The sequence below is a fragment of the Loxodonta africana genome, chromosome 6 (assembly GCF_030014295.1).
Source record: "Loxodonta africana isolate mLoxAfr1 chromosome 6, mLoxAfr1.hap2, whole genome shotgun sequence".
In the NCBI taxonomy this organism is placed as follows: domain Eukaryota; kingdom Metazoa; phylum Chordata; class Mammalia; order Proboscidea; family Elephantidae; genus Loxodonta; species Loxodonta africana.
In genome coordinates, this window is record NC_087347.1 from 13,060,872 (window position 1) to 13,077,544 (window position 16,673).

Sequence of the window (16,673 nt, forward strand, 5' to 3'; positions counted from 1 at the left end):
CCCTGTACTCTCCCAAGTATGATGTCCTTCTCCAGGGACTGATCCCTCCTGACAACATGTCCAAAGTATTTAAGACGCAGTCTCGCCATCTTTGCCTCTAAGGAGCATTCTGGCAGCACTTCTTCCAAAACAGATTTGTTCCTTCTTTTGGCAGTCCACGGTAGATTCAATATTCTTCGCCAACACCACAATTCAAAGGCGTCAACTCTTCTTCAGTCTCCCTTATTCATTGTCCAGCTTTCACACACATATGATGTGATTGAAAATACCATGGCTTGGGTCAGGCGCACCTTAGTCTTCAGGGTGACATCTTTGCTCTTCAACACTTTGAAGAGGTCCTTTGCAGCAGATTTGCCCAATGGAATGCGTCTTTTGATTTCTTGACTGCTGCTTCCATGGCTGTTGATTGTGGATGCAAATAAAATGAAATCCTTGGCAACTTCAGTCTTTTCTCTGTTTATCATGATGCTGCTCATTGGTCCAGTTATGAGGATTTTTGTTTTCTTTACGTAGAGGCATAATCCATACTGAAGGCTGTGGTCTTTGATCTTCATTAGTGTTTCAAGTCCTCTTCACTTTCAGCAGGCAAGGTAGTGTCATCTGCATAACGCAGGTTGTTAATGAGTCTTCCTCCAATCCTGATGCCCCATTCTTCTTCATATAGTTCAGCCTCTCGTATCATTTGCTCAGCATACAGATTGAACAGATATGATGAAAGAATATAACCCTGATGCACACCTTTCTTGACTTTAAACTAATCAGTATCCCCTTGTTCCATCCGAACGACTGCCTCTTGATCTAGGTAAAGGTTCCTCATGAGCACAATTAAGTGTTCTGGAATTCCCATTCTTCACAATGTTACTCATAATTTCTTATGATCCACACAGTCGAATGCCTTTGCATAGTCAATAAAACACAGGTAAACATCCTTCTGGTATTCTCTGCTTTCAGCCAGGATCCATCTGATATTAGCAATGATATCCCTGGTTCCACGTCCTCTTCTGAAACCGGCCTGAATTTCTGGCAGTTCCCTGTCGATATACTGCTACAGCCATTTTTGAATGATCCTCAGCAAAAATTTGCTTGCGTGTGATGATAATAATATTGTTCTATAATTTCCACATTCAGTCGGATCACCTTTCTTGGGAATAGGCATAAATATGGATCTCTTCTTGTCATTTGGCCAGGAAGCTGTCTTCCATATTTCTAACCATAGATGAGTGAGCACGTCCAGCGCTACATCCGTTTGTTGAAACATCTCAATTGATATTCCATCAATTCCTGGAGCCTTGTTTTTCACCAATGCCTTCAGAGCAGCTTGGACTTCTTCCTTCAGTACTATCGGTTCCTGATCATAGGCCACTTCTTGAAATGGTTGAATATCAACTAATTCTTTTTGGTATAATGACTCTGTGTATTCCTTCCATCTCCTTTTGATGCTTCCTGCATCGTTTAATATTTTCCCCATGGAATCCTTCACTATTGCAACTCGAGTCTTGAATTTTTTCTTCAGTTCTTTCAGCTTGAGAATTGCCAAGAGTGTTCTTCCCTTGTGGTTTTCCATCTCCAGCTCTTTGTACATGTCATTATAATACTTTTCTTTCTTTTCTGGAGATGCCCTTTGAAATCTTCTGTTCAGTTCTTTTACTTCATCAATTCTTCCTTTTGCTTTAGCTGCTCGAAGCTCAAGAGCAGGTTTCAGAGTCTCCTCTGACATCCATCTTGGTCTTTTCTTTCTTTTCAATGACCTCTTGCTTCCTTCATGGATGATGTCCTTGATTTCATTCCACAACTCGTCTGGTCTGCGGTCGCTAGCGTTCAATGCATCAAATCTGTTCTTCAGATGGTCTGTAAATTCAGGTGGGATATACTCAAGGTCATATTTTGGCTCTCATGGACTTGCTCTGATTTTCTTCAGTTTCAGCTTGAACTTGCATATGAGCAATTGATGGTCTGTTCCACAGTCGGCCCCTGGCCTTGTTCTGACTGATGATATTGAGCTTTTCCATCGTCTCTTTCCACAGATGTAGTCAATTTGATTTCTGCGTGTTCCATCTGGCAAGGTCCATGTGTATAGTTGCCGTTTATGTTGGTGAAAGAAGGTATTTGCAGTGAAGAAGTCATATGGCAGTCCATAGTGTATTCAGTATTCTTCTCTAACACCACAACTGGAAGTGCTGGTGGCATAGTGGTTAAGTGCTACACCTGCTAACCAAAGGGTCGGCAGTTCAAATCCACCAGGCGCTCCTTGGAAACTCTCTAGGGCAGTTCTACTCTGTCCTATAGGGTCGCTATGAGTCAGAATCGACTCAGTGGCACTGGGTTTGGTTTTTTATTTTGGTGTAACACCACAATTCAAAGGCGTCAGTTCTTTTTTGGTCTTCCCTATTCACTGTCCAGCTTTCGAATGCGTTTATGAGGCAATTGAAATCACCATGGCTTGGGTCAGGCGCACCTTAGTCTTCAAGGTAACATCTTTGCTTTTCAACACTTTACAGAGGTCTTTTGCAGCAGATTTTCCCAGTGCAATGTGTTGTTTGATTTCTTGACTGCTGCTTCCATGGGTGTTCATTGTGAATCCAAGTTAAATGAAGTCCTTGACAACTTTAATCTTTTCTCCGTTTATCATGACGTTGCTCATTGGTCCAGTTATGGGGACTTTTGTTTTCTTTATGTTCAGGTGTAATCCACACTGAAGGCTGTGGTCTTTGATCTTCATCAGTAAGTGCTTCAAGTCTTCTTCATTTTCTACAAGCAAGGTTGCATCATCTTCATAATGCAGGTTGTTAATGAGTCTTCCCCTAATCCTGATGCCCTGTTCTTCTTCATAGATTCCAGCTTCTCAAATTATTTGCCCAGCATACAGATTGAATAGGTATGGTGAAAGGATACAACCCAGATGCACACCTTTCCTGACTTTAAACCATTCACTATCCCCTTGTTCTGTTGGAATGACTGCCTCTTGATCTATGTACAGGTTCCTCATGAGCATAATTCAGTGTTCTGGAATTCCCATTCTTCACAATGCTATCCATAATTTGTTATGATCCACACAGTTAAATGCCTCTGCATTGTCAATAAAACACAGGTTAACATCTTTCTAGTATTCTCTGCTTCCAGCCAGGATCCATCTGACATTATAGCAATGATATCGCTTGTTCCACATCCTCTTCTGAATCCGGCTTGAATTTCTAGCAATTCCCTGTCAATATACTGTTGCAGCTGCTTTTGAATGATCTTCAGCAAAATTTTGCTTGCATGTGATATTAATGATGTTGTTCTATAATTTCCACATTCGGTTGGATCACCTTTCTTGGGAATAGGCATAAATATGGATCTCTTCCAGTCAGTTGGCCAGGAAGCTGTCTTCCATATTTCTTGGCATAGACGAGTGAGCACTTCCTGTGCCGCATCCATTTGTTGAAACGTCTCAATTGGCATGCCGTCAGTTCCTGGAGCCTTGTTTTTCACCAGTGCCTTCAGTGCAGATTTCAGGACCTTCATTAGGGTTGGCATAGTATCACGGAAAGAACATTGTGTCTGAGTTCTGGTATCTGAGGCACAGCATTGAGTCCCAACTGCTCTATTACCTGACTATAACTTTGGACCAGCCACTTGTTGTTGTGTCCTGTTGGGTCAGTTCTGACTCACAGCGACCCCATATGACAGATTAGACCTTCCCCACAGGGTTTTCTAGGCTGTAATCTTTTATGTGAGCAGATCACCAGGTCTTTTCTCCCATGAAGCGGCTGGTAGGTTTGAACTATTAACTTTTCAGTTAGCAGCCAAGCCCTTAAACATTGTGCCACCAGGGCTCCTTATAATTTTGGCCTGGCTACTTAATCTTTTATAAATACAGTTCCCTCAAGTGTAGAAAGGGGAAATACTACCTCCTTAGAGAGTTATGCCAAACAAATTGTTATAAATATTCAAGAATTATATAACTGGCACCTTATTTACTTCTCCAAATCTATTCTAACAGTAAAAAACTTACCAGATACTATAATATTTAGTAGACTTTTACAAGGGGTATTTATTTCAAAAATAATAGTAATATTGTTTGTTAAAAGAAGCCTTGTTTTCTTTTCACCAACAGAACAATCTAAAACACCCAATCCAGAAAGTCTATGTGCTATAGTAGAAACTGCCTTGGTGTCTTAAGACTGGGTTCCAGGGACTCTTAGCTGTGTGGTCTTTGTTGGAATGTCTTGTGTTGGTATTGACCAAGACACAAACCAACTCCAGTTCCGCCTGACTGATATAGGAGCTGAGAGGTTCAGAAGTTTGCTTTCCTCAAGATGAAATTCCCAAACTAAAGTCTCAGGTCTTATGGTTATCTTATCACTCCAATGGAAGCAAAAGCCAGAACCCAGCTTATAAGGGGCAGAGCCAGTGGCGAAGAGAAATTGGGAGACATAGACCATTTGCTGCAATGCTTGGGTGGAGCAAAGGGCAACTTCTTTGTGGGAGCTGCACCCAAGCCTTACTTACATGAGAGAGAAAGAAGAGTTAAAGCCTTCCTCCAATTCAGGCCCTTCTTATCATAGGCTTGTTCAACTCAGACAGCACAGCTTCCAGAAAGCCTTTATACCAACCCCTGCAAGCTCCACTTTAATTGTTCATTCGATCCTTTCCTCTACTAAACTAGTTTCTGTTGAGTCGACATCAATTCATGGCAACCCCATAGTGTCAGAGTAGAACTGTGCTCCATAGGGTTTTCAATGGCTGATTTTTCTGGAAGTAGGTCACCAGACCTTTCAAGGCACCTTTGGTTGAACCTGAACCTCCAGCCTTTCAGTTAGCAGTGAGTGTGTTGACCATTTGCACACCCAGGGACTCCACTAGCCTATGAGTAAAGGCAGCAGCTTTTATTTCTAGCTCTCCAATGAGTTCTGACGTATAGGAGGCCTCACACAAAGTTTGAGGTCTGAAATGCATGGCTGAGCTCAGCTAGGGGTTAGCGTAGGCTGTCTTGACCTGCATGAGAGGTAGATTTCTCCCAGGGCCTGTGTCTGGCCATCCTCTGCCATCTCTCGGGCATGTGGTGGCTGCTTAGTAAGTGTTACCAGGCTGTAGGAGTCATTGGGTGGGAGTTGGAGAACTCATAAAGAAGCGGAGGGTTGAAAAGTTCCTTCGGTGCTCAAGAAAGAGCCTGCTCTCTCCTTTCTGTTCCTGGAGGGGCTTAGCTCACCAGGAAGGGGCAGGCTGTGTGACTTTCTACTGGGATATATTTCGAGATCCAGCGAATCGGATTTCCCTCCACCCCGAGAGGCGTCTGTGGCTGGAGTCCTTCAGGGTTATGAGTATTTTACTTCAGCTCCCAAATATGTTAAGATAGATCCTTCTGAGCACCCTGCCAATATAGCCCACTGGTGAGATAGTTGGCTGGATTCTCTTGGAAGGGAAGAACAAATGGGAAAACATTTACAAACCTGGTTTTTATTGAGTGCCGATTTTTATCAAAAATATTTACTGCAGAATTCCTAACCTGCAAGCTCGCGCATGCCCCAGTGACTGCAGATAAAAGTATTGATGTTACAGTAATACTGTCCCGCGTATCTGGATTTTAAGACTACGTCTCTTCTGAATGTTTATCGAGCCACAACATGTGGTTTCTACAGCAGGGCCTCAGGGAGGCTCTGGTTGGGCCGCTGGCTGGTTGGCCCGTTTTGCTCCCTTTTCCTGGAAACCCTAGAAAGGCTCTGTCCACTTTATGTAAACCTCTCCCTAGTTTTCAGCAGCTGCCTCTTCTCTATGTCCGTTTCACAACCTCTCTTCCAGCCACCAACCTAGAGATGACCTTGTGTCGGAATGGCTGCAGCCCAGTGGCTGTGCAGGATGCACACTGAAGGGTCACCTGTGACGTTCACAAGTGGCTGAGGAAGCGTCTGGTGACTCTGACGTCAGCTGTCAGTTCATGCAGGCTCGGGGAGGGGGAGGGAGCCCAACCGGCCTTGTCCCCAGTGTCATCTGCTTCATAGCTGCTCTGCTTACAGTCAGGCAGGAGAGAGTTCAGAACTGACCAGAGAGAGCAAAGCCTCTTGGCTTGTCTTAGTTATCTAGTGCATACTAGACACGGTTACACTCTCAGCTGCTAACCAAAAGGTTGGCAGTTCAAACCCACCCAGCAGCTCTGAGGGAGAAAAGACCTGGTGATCTGCTCCTGTAGAAATTATAGCTTAGGAAACCCTATGGGACAGTTTTGTTCTGTCATATAGCGTTGCTATGAGTCGAAACTGGCTCAGTAGCACCTAACAGCATAACAGAAATAACACAAGTGGATGGCTTATTTTCTCACAGTTAGAAGGTTAGAAGTTCAAACTCTGGGGCAAGGTCCTTGTCTCTTTTCAGCCTCATTCCTCAGTTCTTTGGTGATCTTCCTGTGGCACGGGACCTTTCTACCCCCATTTGTGCTTGCTTGCTTCTGTGCCTCATCTCCTCTTTTTATACCTCAAAAGCCATTGATTTCAGACACATCCTACATGGATATGGAGCCCTGATGGCTAAGTTCGTAAGAGCTCGGCAGTTCTACTCTGTCCTATAGGGTCATTATGAGTCAGAATCGACTCCACAGCAAGGGGTTTCTTTTTTTCTCCCTACACTGATAGGGCCTCATTAACGTAACAAAGAAAACTCTATTTCCAAATGCAGTTATATCCACAGGTATAAAAAAAAACCTGTTGCCACTGAGTCAATTCCAACTCATAGCAACCGTATAGGATAGAGTAGAACTGCCCCATAAGGTTTCCAAGGAGTGGCCCGTGGATTCGAACTGCCGCTCTTTTTGTTAGTAGCCGTAACCTCGCTGTAGCTCTTAACTGCTGTGCCAACAGGGGTTAGGATTTACAGCACATATTTTTGGGTGACACAATTCAACCCATAACAGGGCTCCAAGATTTGGTGCTGAGGCCACATCTCACTGCTCTATCAGCTAAAAGCACCTGGTCATAGAAGAGCTGGGAAAGGACATGGTCACGTTCCCTCCAATAGGTCAGAGCCACCCGACGTTCCCTGCGGTATTGTTTTAGCTGGCGACTTTCGGGAGAATATGAACTAGAGGAACATTCACTTTTCGGTCTGCCCTTTAGCTGGTTGCAATATCTTTTATTTAGTGACATTGGCACTATCAGTGCTATGACTTCTGTTAGTGTGTCTGTGGTGTTGTTCGGTGCCGTCCAGTTGGTTCTGACTCATAGCGACCCTGTATACAACAGAACGAAACACTGCCTGGTCCTTCACCATCGTTAACAATCGTTGCTATCCTTGAGCCCACTGTTGCAGCCACTGTGTCAATCCATCTCATTGAGGGTCTTACTCTTTTTCACTGACCTTCTACTTTATCAAGCATGATGTCCTTCTCCAGGGACTGGTCACTCCTGATAACATGTCCAAAGTATGTGAGACCAAGTCTTTCCATCCTGGTATCCCAGGAGCACTCTGGCAGACTTCTTCAAAGACAGATATGTTTGTTCATGTGGCAGTCCATGGTGTATTCAACATTCTTCGCCAATACCTTAATTCTTCATCGGGGCCTGCAGAATATATTAGACTTTACAGGCCGTATGGGTCTCTTATGGTGTCGGTGTCTTTGCTGGCTGACATTTAATGAGATCTTCCCATGGACCAGACATTATGCTAAATTAAAGCAAGAACAGATTTCTCATTTGCAAGAATCTCACAAGAATCTTGGGGCATATGCATCATTTGTTCCATATTATAGAGGGAGAAAATGTGGGCTTAGCGAACTCATGGCATTCATACTGGGGCCACAGAGTTTGTAAATGAGAAGCCAGGATTAGAGCTGGCCTGCTGATTTGAAGCTGGTGTGTTCAACACAGTACGTGAACTGGCTCTCATCAGGGGCAGGCACAGTGAGAGCCACGATCCAAGGCCTTCTCACGCACAAGAAGGCACTAATGATGTGTCCCAGAAACCAGGCTCAGAAGCCAGATAGTCCCGCCTCTCCCTAGGAGTGGGACCTTGGGAAAATGATCACCGAGCCTCCATTTCCTCCTCTGTAAAATGGGACAGATGGTAGGTACTCACCTCACAAGGTCGTTGTGACAGTGAAATGAGATGATCAGTGGAAAGGAGACAAGTGAGGGAGATGTTTGGATGAGACCTCAGAACAGTGTCCAATGCATGACCCCTCGTGGGGAGGGACCGGGGGTGGTGCCTCCAAATCGGAGCCTTTCAGCTGTTTTTCTGGGAGAAGAGGATTTATGTTAATTCATCTCCATTTTTAAAATTTACTTCCCTTGTGGGTCTCAGCAGACACTTCCTAAGAGTTGTGGCCTTTGGTCATGTTGTGGGACATGAGCCACCTCTGGTGGGAATGTGCTACTACAGCTGCCAAGAGCTCCAGCCAGCCAGCCTCACCCAGCACAAAAGACGAGCTGTGCTGCTAATCTTTTCACTCAACAGAACGCCTTCTGAGTAAAACATCACACAAAATACTGGGTGGTAGAGCCACCAAACTGCATGCAGTTTTTACTCACCTTTGCTCCAATATGTAATAAACACGGTATATTAAAAAAAAAAACCCATTGTCGTTGAGTCGATTCTGACTCATAGTGACCCTATAGGACAGATTAGAACTGCCCCATAGAGTTTCCAAGGAGCGCCTGGTGGATTTGAACTGCCAACCTTTTGGTTAGCAGCCATAACACTTAACCAGTATACCACCAGGGTATATGGCATTTTATAAACCCAAAAAAAACCCCAACCCATTGCTGTCGAGTCAATTCTGACTCATAGCGACTCTGTAGGACAGAGTAGAACTGCCCCCATGGGGTTTCCAAGGCTGCAATCTTCCCGGAAGCCATCTTTCTCCCATGAAGTGGCTGGTGGGTTCACACCACTGACCTCTCAGTTAGCAGCCAAGTGCTTAACCACTAGCCGCCAGGGCGTGTCTGGCGCTTTAAGAAGTGTGTAATAAATATCTCTTGGATGGACTGAAGGAATGTGGGACTGACAGACTGAAAAATAATGCATCAAAGCATTGACATCCGGTTCTTTGGAGGAAGTGATTTCAGGCGATTCTTACAGTCTTCATCAGGGGCCTGCAGAATATTTTGGACTTTACAGGCCATACGGGCCTCTAATGCCTACTCAACTCTGCCTTTGTAGTGTGAAGGCAGCCATAGCCAGTCTGAATGGGAGTGGCTGTGTTCTAATAAAACTTTATTTAAAAAAGCAGGTGACAAACTGAAATTGGCCTATAGTCTATAGTTGGCTAACTCCTGATCTTCATTATAATTTTCTCAAGCTCCCATTTTTTTTTTTTTACAGTTGAAGTGTACCTTTATAAGAAAAATAGTGTGTTAAGTAACAATTCCTGCAATAAAGTAGGCAACCTCTTACATCGGTTCTGTGTCTGAGAGCTTAAATGGATGCCGATTGTTGTTGTTAGCTGCCACCAAGTCACCCCCAACCCCTGGTGACCCCATGGACAATGGAACAAAATGTTGCCTGGTCCCGCACTATCCCCGTGGTCTGTTGGACCATTGTGATCCATAGGATTTTCACTGGCTGATTTTTGGAAGTAGGTCATCAGGCCTTTCTGCCCCTGATAGTCTATTTTATTAATATCCACTCAATTCTGAGAAAAAAAGGCAATATAAAAATCCATTAACATTTTAAATTTAGGTAGGAAGACACATTAATTTGTCACGAAGTGTGTGTCTGCCACAGTGATAGGTATGGGAGATGCGAGGAAAGCCTTGTTTCATTTTGTTGTTTTTTAAAAAATTGTGGTGTTTCTATAAAGTAGAAGTTTCTATAAAAGAAACTCCATTTTTTTGCTTTTTTTTTTAAATAACCCTCTCCCACCCTCTCTCCCTCCCCCCTCTCGTAACCACAAAAGAGTGTGTTCTTCTCAGTTTAAACTATTTCTCAGGTTCTTCTAATAGTGGTCTTATACAACATTTGTCCTTTTGTAACTGACTAATTTCACTCAGCATAAGCCTTCCAGGTTCCTCCAGGAAACTCCATTTTTGATGGAGACCTTTGTAACTCACCTGAGGAACTTGGCCTTGGCTTCCTGCAGCTAGTAAGTTGCAGTGCAGCAGTTCCGGCCCAGGCTTGACTCTAAGCTAGCCTGCTCCGTTTTCTAGTGCCGTGCATGTTAGTCTTACTTTAACCAGGTTATCTTTGTAACTGGAGGCTTTGAGTGGTGCAAATGGTTAAATGTGCTTGGTTGCTAACCTAAAGGTTGGCGGTTCAAGTCCACCCAGACGTGTCTGGGAAGAAAGGTCTTGGTGACCTCCTTGAGTCAGAGTCTACTTGATGGCAATGGAAAAAAATATATATTGGAGACTTTTTAATATTGCAGTAATGACTGTGGGTTTCTTGGGGAGGGGAAAGCTTTAACTCTTTAACGCTGCCTTTTGCCTGGTGCCTGTCTGACGTGGTTTGTTCCTTTCAACTCCAATTTGGCAATCTCGAGTGAATTGGAATACACGATTGCTAAATGTTTAAAAGATCAGATGGAGAACACAGCATTTTCTCATTTCTTACTGGATTCTGCTTTTCCTCTCTGTATCTGAGGTGATAGATTTTCAAAAGATATCAAGTCAAAGGAAGGAATAGGAAAGGAGGATGGGAGGTAAACTGTGGTAAACAAGCCCCTTCCGGTCCTAGGATCCCATCCTAGGAACCTTGTTAGATTTAAGGTTCTTTTAAAATTTCTTTTTTTAATGAACCCTGTTGGGCTTGAACTTGAAACAGTTAAAAAAGTGTTGTCTGTAGGGGTGGGGGAGGAGGAGAGATGGGAGTGGAAGATTGTTTCAATCACATTGCACTCCAGGACTTCAAGGAAAGGTGAGGTCTTGAATCTGAAGAGACCACCCAGAAGTTGCATTTGCTTTATTTTGATAATTGCTGTCAAAGACTGCTTTGGCAGCAAGTCTTGAAATTGGATTTTGACTCCCTTGGCTTCTGGGCGTCAGTCTTGCTGTAGAGGGGATTTTGATATATAATAATCTGTTGGGACAATGGCTTTGTGCACAGAGAAAAACAATGCCTTGGGTGTGTGTGTGTGCGCGCGCGTGCACGCAAGCACCAGTGTATATGTGTGCGGGGGTGTGTGGTGGTGGGTGGAATTCAGGGTGGGCGCCTGGCACATTTGGTAGATAGACCTCTTCCTATCTGAAGTTACTTCCTCCTTCTGTCCTTGTCACACTGTGAGGACCTCAGATGACCTCCCAGCCTACACCCTTCTCCTCCGAAAGTCCCTCAGGCCAGGTGGTTATCCAAGCCCAGCAAAGGCCGCCCTGCAGTCCTGTCTGTGTTCTAGACACTACTGTGTATGTAAAATAAACTTGCCTTTCCAGATATTCATGGGTCTCAGCAAGAAAAAGACAAATCCATACACTTTTTTTTTTTTTTTAATGTAGAGAACCTATTGTAGAACCATCATGCCCGAATACTTTGCCGAGATTTAATCTAGAAGTTTCAACGTTAATTTGGGCTTTCTGGTCGATGAAATCCATTTCTATTCCCTCCGGCACCAAAGACTAATATTTATACTCTTTGAATGTTCATCTCAGAGTGTCTTAAATTTCGGTACTTGCTAGAGAATATATTCTTAGGGTATTTTTCTAGTTCCATTTGATTCTTGAATAGAAGTGTTTTTCGCCACTTGCCTTTAATAGGACCGGGGGCCCAGTATCTCTCTAACCAAAGTCCTTTCTCTGTGTGATTTCAGATTTGGGAAGAAATCTCGGCCGGCAATGTACGACGTGACCCCTATCACCTATGAAGATTATAGCCCTGATGACAAGCCGTTGGTCACACTGATTAAGACAAAAGATTTGTAATCTTTTGGGGGGATTATTTTTCAAAAAGATGGGATACTTCAGTCATTCAAATATTTTTAAGAAAATAAAAAGCTTGAGAAATTTAAAACGTTAGCCACTCCAGAGTTTTCAGTAGAATATTTAAGAACTAATTTTCTGCAGCTTTTAGTTTGGGGGAAAAATTATTTTAAAAATGGAATTTGTGAAATCCGCAGACTACGTTTTCATGTACTTTCAGCTCTCTGAACCGTAGGCTTCTAGTAAATAGTATGTGCTCTTTCCGTGGTAGACACTATCATGAAACCCGGGTTAACTTCTGTGGTTGTTATGGAATGCATCTAATCAAGGAGAAGTTTCTGTTTGACACGTGAGTGCTGGCTTCCTGAGTAGAGTTAGGTAAAACTTGTAGAGTATGATGTATGATACTGTATACCCGTTACTTAAAAAGAAGTCTGAAATGTTCGTTTTTTGTGGAAAAAAAAAAAGAAGCTAGTTAAATTTCTTATTCCTAATCCGAATGAAATTAGTCTTTGCCTTATTCTGTGCATGGGTAAGTCATTTTTTTCTGCACCGTTTTGTCGAACCTTGTGGAAACACTCTTTCGAGTTTGTTTTCTCTGTGTCAATTTTCGTAATGGTTGTCAGACTAGGCCTTGAAAAAGTACACCGCGAAAGGGCCTAGCTAGGCAAATTATGATCGAGTTGAATCTATATTTTTCTTTAACAAGTCAAGGTTTTTATATTGTAACTTAAATTTGTGTTTGAGTTGTTCTTTGCTAAGAAGTAGTGAATGTGAGAGAGGACTGGTACCCTCAATAGTGTGTATTTCTCACAGTGCTTCTTTATTTATATCCGGGACGTCTCCGTGGCTGTATTTGATTGATACGTGCTTCTTCCCATTCTTGCTGATTTCGAAGAATATCAAATAAACGTTATCAAGTCAAGGATGCGCTTGTCTTGCTCGTTCTTTTCACATGGTGTAAAACATTTTGGATTTGATTTCATTGTCCAAAAAACCCTTTGTTTTTACATTTTCAGTATTCCAAGGAGCATGTCTCGTGATCTCTGGGTGGCGATTGGCTGGTAGCCTAAAGGTTGGCGATTTGAGCCCACCTGGCGGCTCCACAGAAGAAAGGCCTGGCAAACTGTTTCCGTAAAGATTACAGTCAAGAAAACCCTATGGAGTAGTTGTATTCTGTAACACATGGGGTCACCATGAGCTGGGGCGGGCTCAACGGTGGCTAGCAACAACAGCAGCAACAGATTTCTCATGGATGCCGGAGCCATTCCCTGCCCCTTCTGTGAGCTTCCTGACCTTCTAATCATCTTGAAACATGTCAGTGATGCACCCCTAACCTCTTGTGCAAACATGAAAATCCAGTTGCCATCCAGTTGACCCTAGCTCATGGTGACCCCGTGTGTGTCAGAGTTGAACTCTGCTCCATAGGGTTGTCAATGGCTGATTTTTCAAAAGCAGGTCTCCAGGCTTTTCTTCTGAGGTGCCTCTGGGTGGACTGAGACTTCCAACCTTTCAGTTAGCAGCAGAGCATGTTAACTGGTTGCACCACATGAAGGGTGGGTTGAAGAAAACAACAACAAGAATTCTGATTTTAAATTTGGCATCATAATTTAGCAGCTAAATGCAACACTTGTGGATATTGAGGTACCTTGAGATCCAGAGGTGTCACAGGCATGATGTGGCTTCAATAAACATCTTAAACAATGTAATTCTGTCAGTGAAAAGAAATTGCCTCAGCAAAACAGCTCACTAGGCTTCAAAGAGATTTTAAGGCAATTTAGCGCCACCCTGTTTTTAATTTCATTTTATATCTAAATGCTGCAGGAGAACCCCAGAGTTGTTTGTAAAAACTCATTTTATTCTCTCATGGGAACGTTTGGTAAGACCAAGAGAAGCCCTGAAACCAGGTGCGAGGGAGGGTTTTGAACAAAAAGAATTGTGTAAGAAGCTTTTCCTTCTTCCTACCCTCCAAACATCTGCCCCAAAACAAAAAATGTCATGGCAATCCACCTACACTCTGATTATCAAGTGATGCAGTGCAATGTGTTAATATTTTTGGTTTGTTGAAACATTTGGAAGTGAAATAAGAACAAAATACTGTTATGCTGGTTGAGCCTCCACGGAGACACACACAACAGAGAGTATGGCACAGGCCTTGTCTTGGTCATCTAGCGCTGTGGTAACAGAAATACAATTGGATGGCTTTAACATAGAGAAATTTATTCTCTCACAGCCTAGTAGGCTCCAAGTCCAAACTTAGGGTGCTGGCTCCAGGGGAAGGCTTTCTCTCTCTGTCGGCTGAAGAGGAAGGTCCTTGTCATCAGTCTTCCTTTGGTCTGAGGGCATCTCAGCACAGGAACCACAGGTCCAAAGGACACGCTCTGCTCCTGGCACTACTTTCTTGGTGGTATGAGGTCCACCTGTCTCTCTGCTCACTTCTCTCTTCTATATCTCAAAAGAGATTGGCTTCAGACACTAATCTTGTAGACCTCATCAATATAACTGCTGCTAATCCATTTTATTACATCATAGTGATGGGATTTGCAGCACATATGGAGAAATCACATCAGCTGATAAAATGGTAGACAGTCATACAATCATACAAGGGAATCATGACCTAGCCAAGGTGACAGATATTTTCAGGGGACACGGTTCAATCCATGACATGTCTTATTTCCTTCCATCTTCCTGTAGAAGGCTCTGCTTGGTGATGTGATACACAAATACCTCCATGGGCAGGAGATGGCCCAGAAACACTGGAGTGAGTTGAATTCCACTTTCCCATTGACTCCCAATCAATCCCAGGACAACATCTGGGCTGTTCCATCTCCTTTGCTTATTGATCTTCACTTGGAAGCTGCCTCTATCACACCCTCTCAAATAATCTTCAATTTCCTAAATTCTTCTTCTTATTATTGTTTCTATTTTAAAACTTTTTAAAGTTGTGGTAAGTATATGTGTAACAAAACACTTAGCATTTCAACTTTCATCACATGGACAGTTCAGTGGCATAAATTATGTTCATCATGTTGTTCAACCATCACCGTTATCTGTTGCCACATTTTTCCAGTACCCTTGACAGAACCTTAGCATCCTGTACTTTAAGCAATAGGTCCTCCTTTGCCCCTCCCTCCCAGACACCCCCAGCAAGCAACCACTAATAAACTTCGTTCTCGATACACTTGCCTATTCTATATATTTCATGAAATTGGGAACGTACAATATTTGTTATTTTGTGATTGACTCATTTCATGTAGTATGATGTTTTCAAGGTTCGTCCACATTATGGCATGTATCTGGACTTCTGTCTTGGTTGAGTAATATTCTATTGTATGTATGTCTATGCCAAGAATTTGGAAGACAGCTATCTGGCTAACCAACTGGAAGAGATCCATATTCCAAAGAAAGGTGATCCTACAGAATGTGGAAATTATTGAACAATGTCATTAATATCACACACAACTAAAATTTTGCTAAAGATGATTCAAAAGTGATGTCAGCAGGACGTCGAGAGGGAACTGCCAGAAATTCAATCCAGATTCAGAAGACATGGGACAAGGAATATCATTGCTGATGTCAGATGCATCTTGGTTGAAAGGAGAGAATACCAGAAAGATGTTTACCTGGGTTTTATTGGACTATGAAAAGGTATTCGAATGTGTAGCTTATAACAAACTATGGATCACACTGTGAAGAATGGGAATTCCAGAATGCTTAATTGTACTGATGAGAAACCTGTACATCAACCAAGGGGCAGTGACTGGAACAGAAAAAGGGGATACTGTGTAGTTTAAAACCAGGAAAGGTGTGCATCAGGGGTGTATCTTTTCACCATACTTTTTCAATCTGTTTGCTGAGCAAATAATCTGAGAAGCTGGACTATATGAAGAAGAAAGTGGCATCAGGATTAGAGGAAGACTCATTAACAACCTGCGTTATGCAGATGACGCTGCCTTGCTGAAAACAAAGAGAACTTGAAGTACTTACTGATGAAGATCGAAGATCATAACCTTCAATTTGGATTACACCTCAACATAAAGAAAATAAAAATCCTCACAACTAGACCAATAAGCAACAATATGATAAACAGAGAAAATATTGAAGTTGTCAAGGATTTCATTTTACTTGGATCCACAATCAACACCCATGGAAGCAGCAGTCAAGAAATTAAACTACATATTGCATTGGGCAAATCAGTTTTAAAAGACCTCTTTAAAGTGCTGAAAAGGAAAGATGTTACCTTGAAGATTAAGGTGTGCATGACCCGAGTCATGGTGTTTTCAAATGCCTTATATGTATGCAAAAGCAAGACAATGAGTAAGGAAGACTGAAGAAGAATTGATGCCTTTGGATTATGGTGTTGGTGAAGAATATTGAATATACCATGGACTGCCAGAAGTACTAATTAATCTGTCTTGGAAGAAGTACAGCCAGAACACTCCTTAGAAGGTAGGATGGCAAGACTTTGTCTCACATACTTTGAGCATGTTATCAGGAGTGACCAGTCCCTGGAGAAGGACATCATGGTTGGAACAGTAGAGGGTAAGCAGCAAAAAGAGGAAGACCCTCAATAAGATGGATTGACACAGTGACTGCAGCAATGGGCTCAAGCAGAGCAAGGATTGTGAGAATGGCACAGAATTGGTCAGTGTTTTGTTTTGTTGTACTGAGGGTCACTATGAGTCAGTTCTGACTTGAGGGCACCTAATAATAACATGTTTGTACCATATTTTGTTTATCCATTCATTTGTTATCACCATATGTGATGCCTTAAAAGACTTGTTTGGAACACTGAATAGCCTTTGGTCAATCATAATTTGTATTTTTAAAGTAAATTAACGAAACCTGCTGACTCAG

General features: G+C 42.7%; 1 protein-coding gene across 1 annotated transcript in view; it reads left to right on the forward strand.

Moving 5' to 3' along the window:
• The window catches only part of DNER (delta/notch like EGF repeat containing), a 372,368-nt gene extending 359,624 nt beyond the window's left edge, over window positions 1-12,744 (forward strand). The window contains exon 13 of the mRNA XM_064286606.1: window positions 11,708-12,744. Coding sequence (XP_064142676.1) covers window positions 11,708-11,819 — 112 coding nt within the window. The 3' untranslated portion in view covers window positions 11,820-12,744. The remainder of the gene's footprint in view (window positions 1-11,707) is intronic.
• The last annotated feature ends 3,929 nt before the right edge of the window (window positions 12,745-16,673 follow it).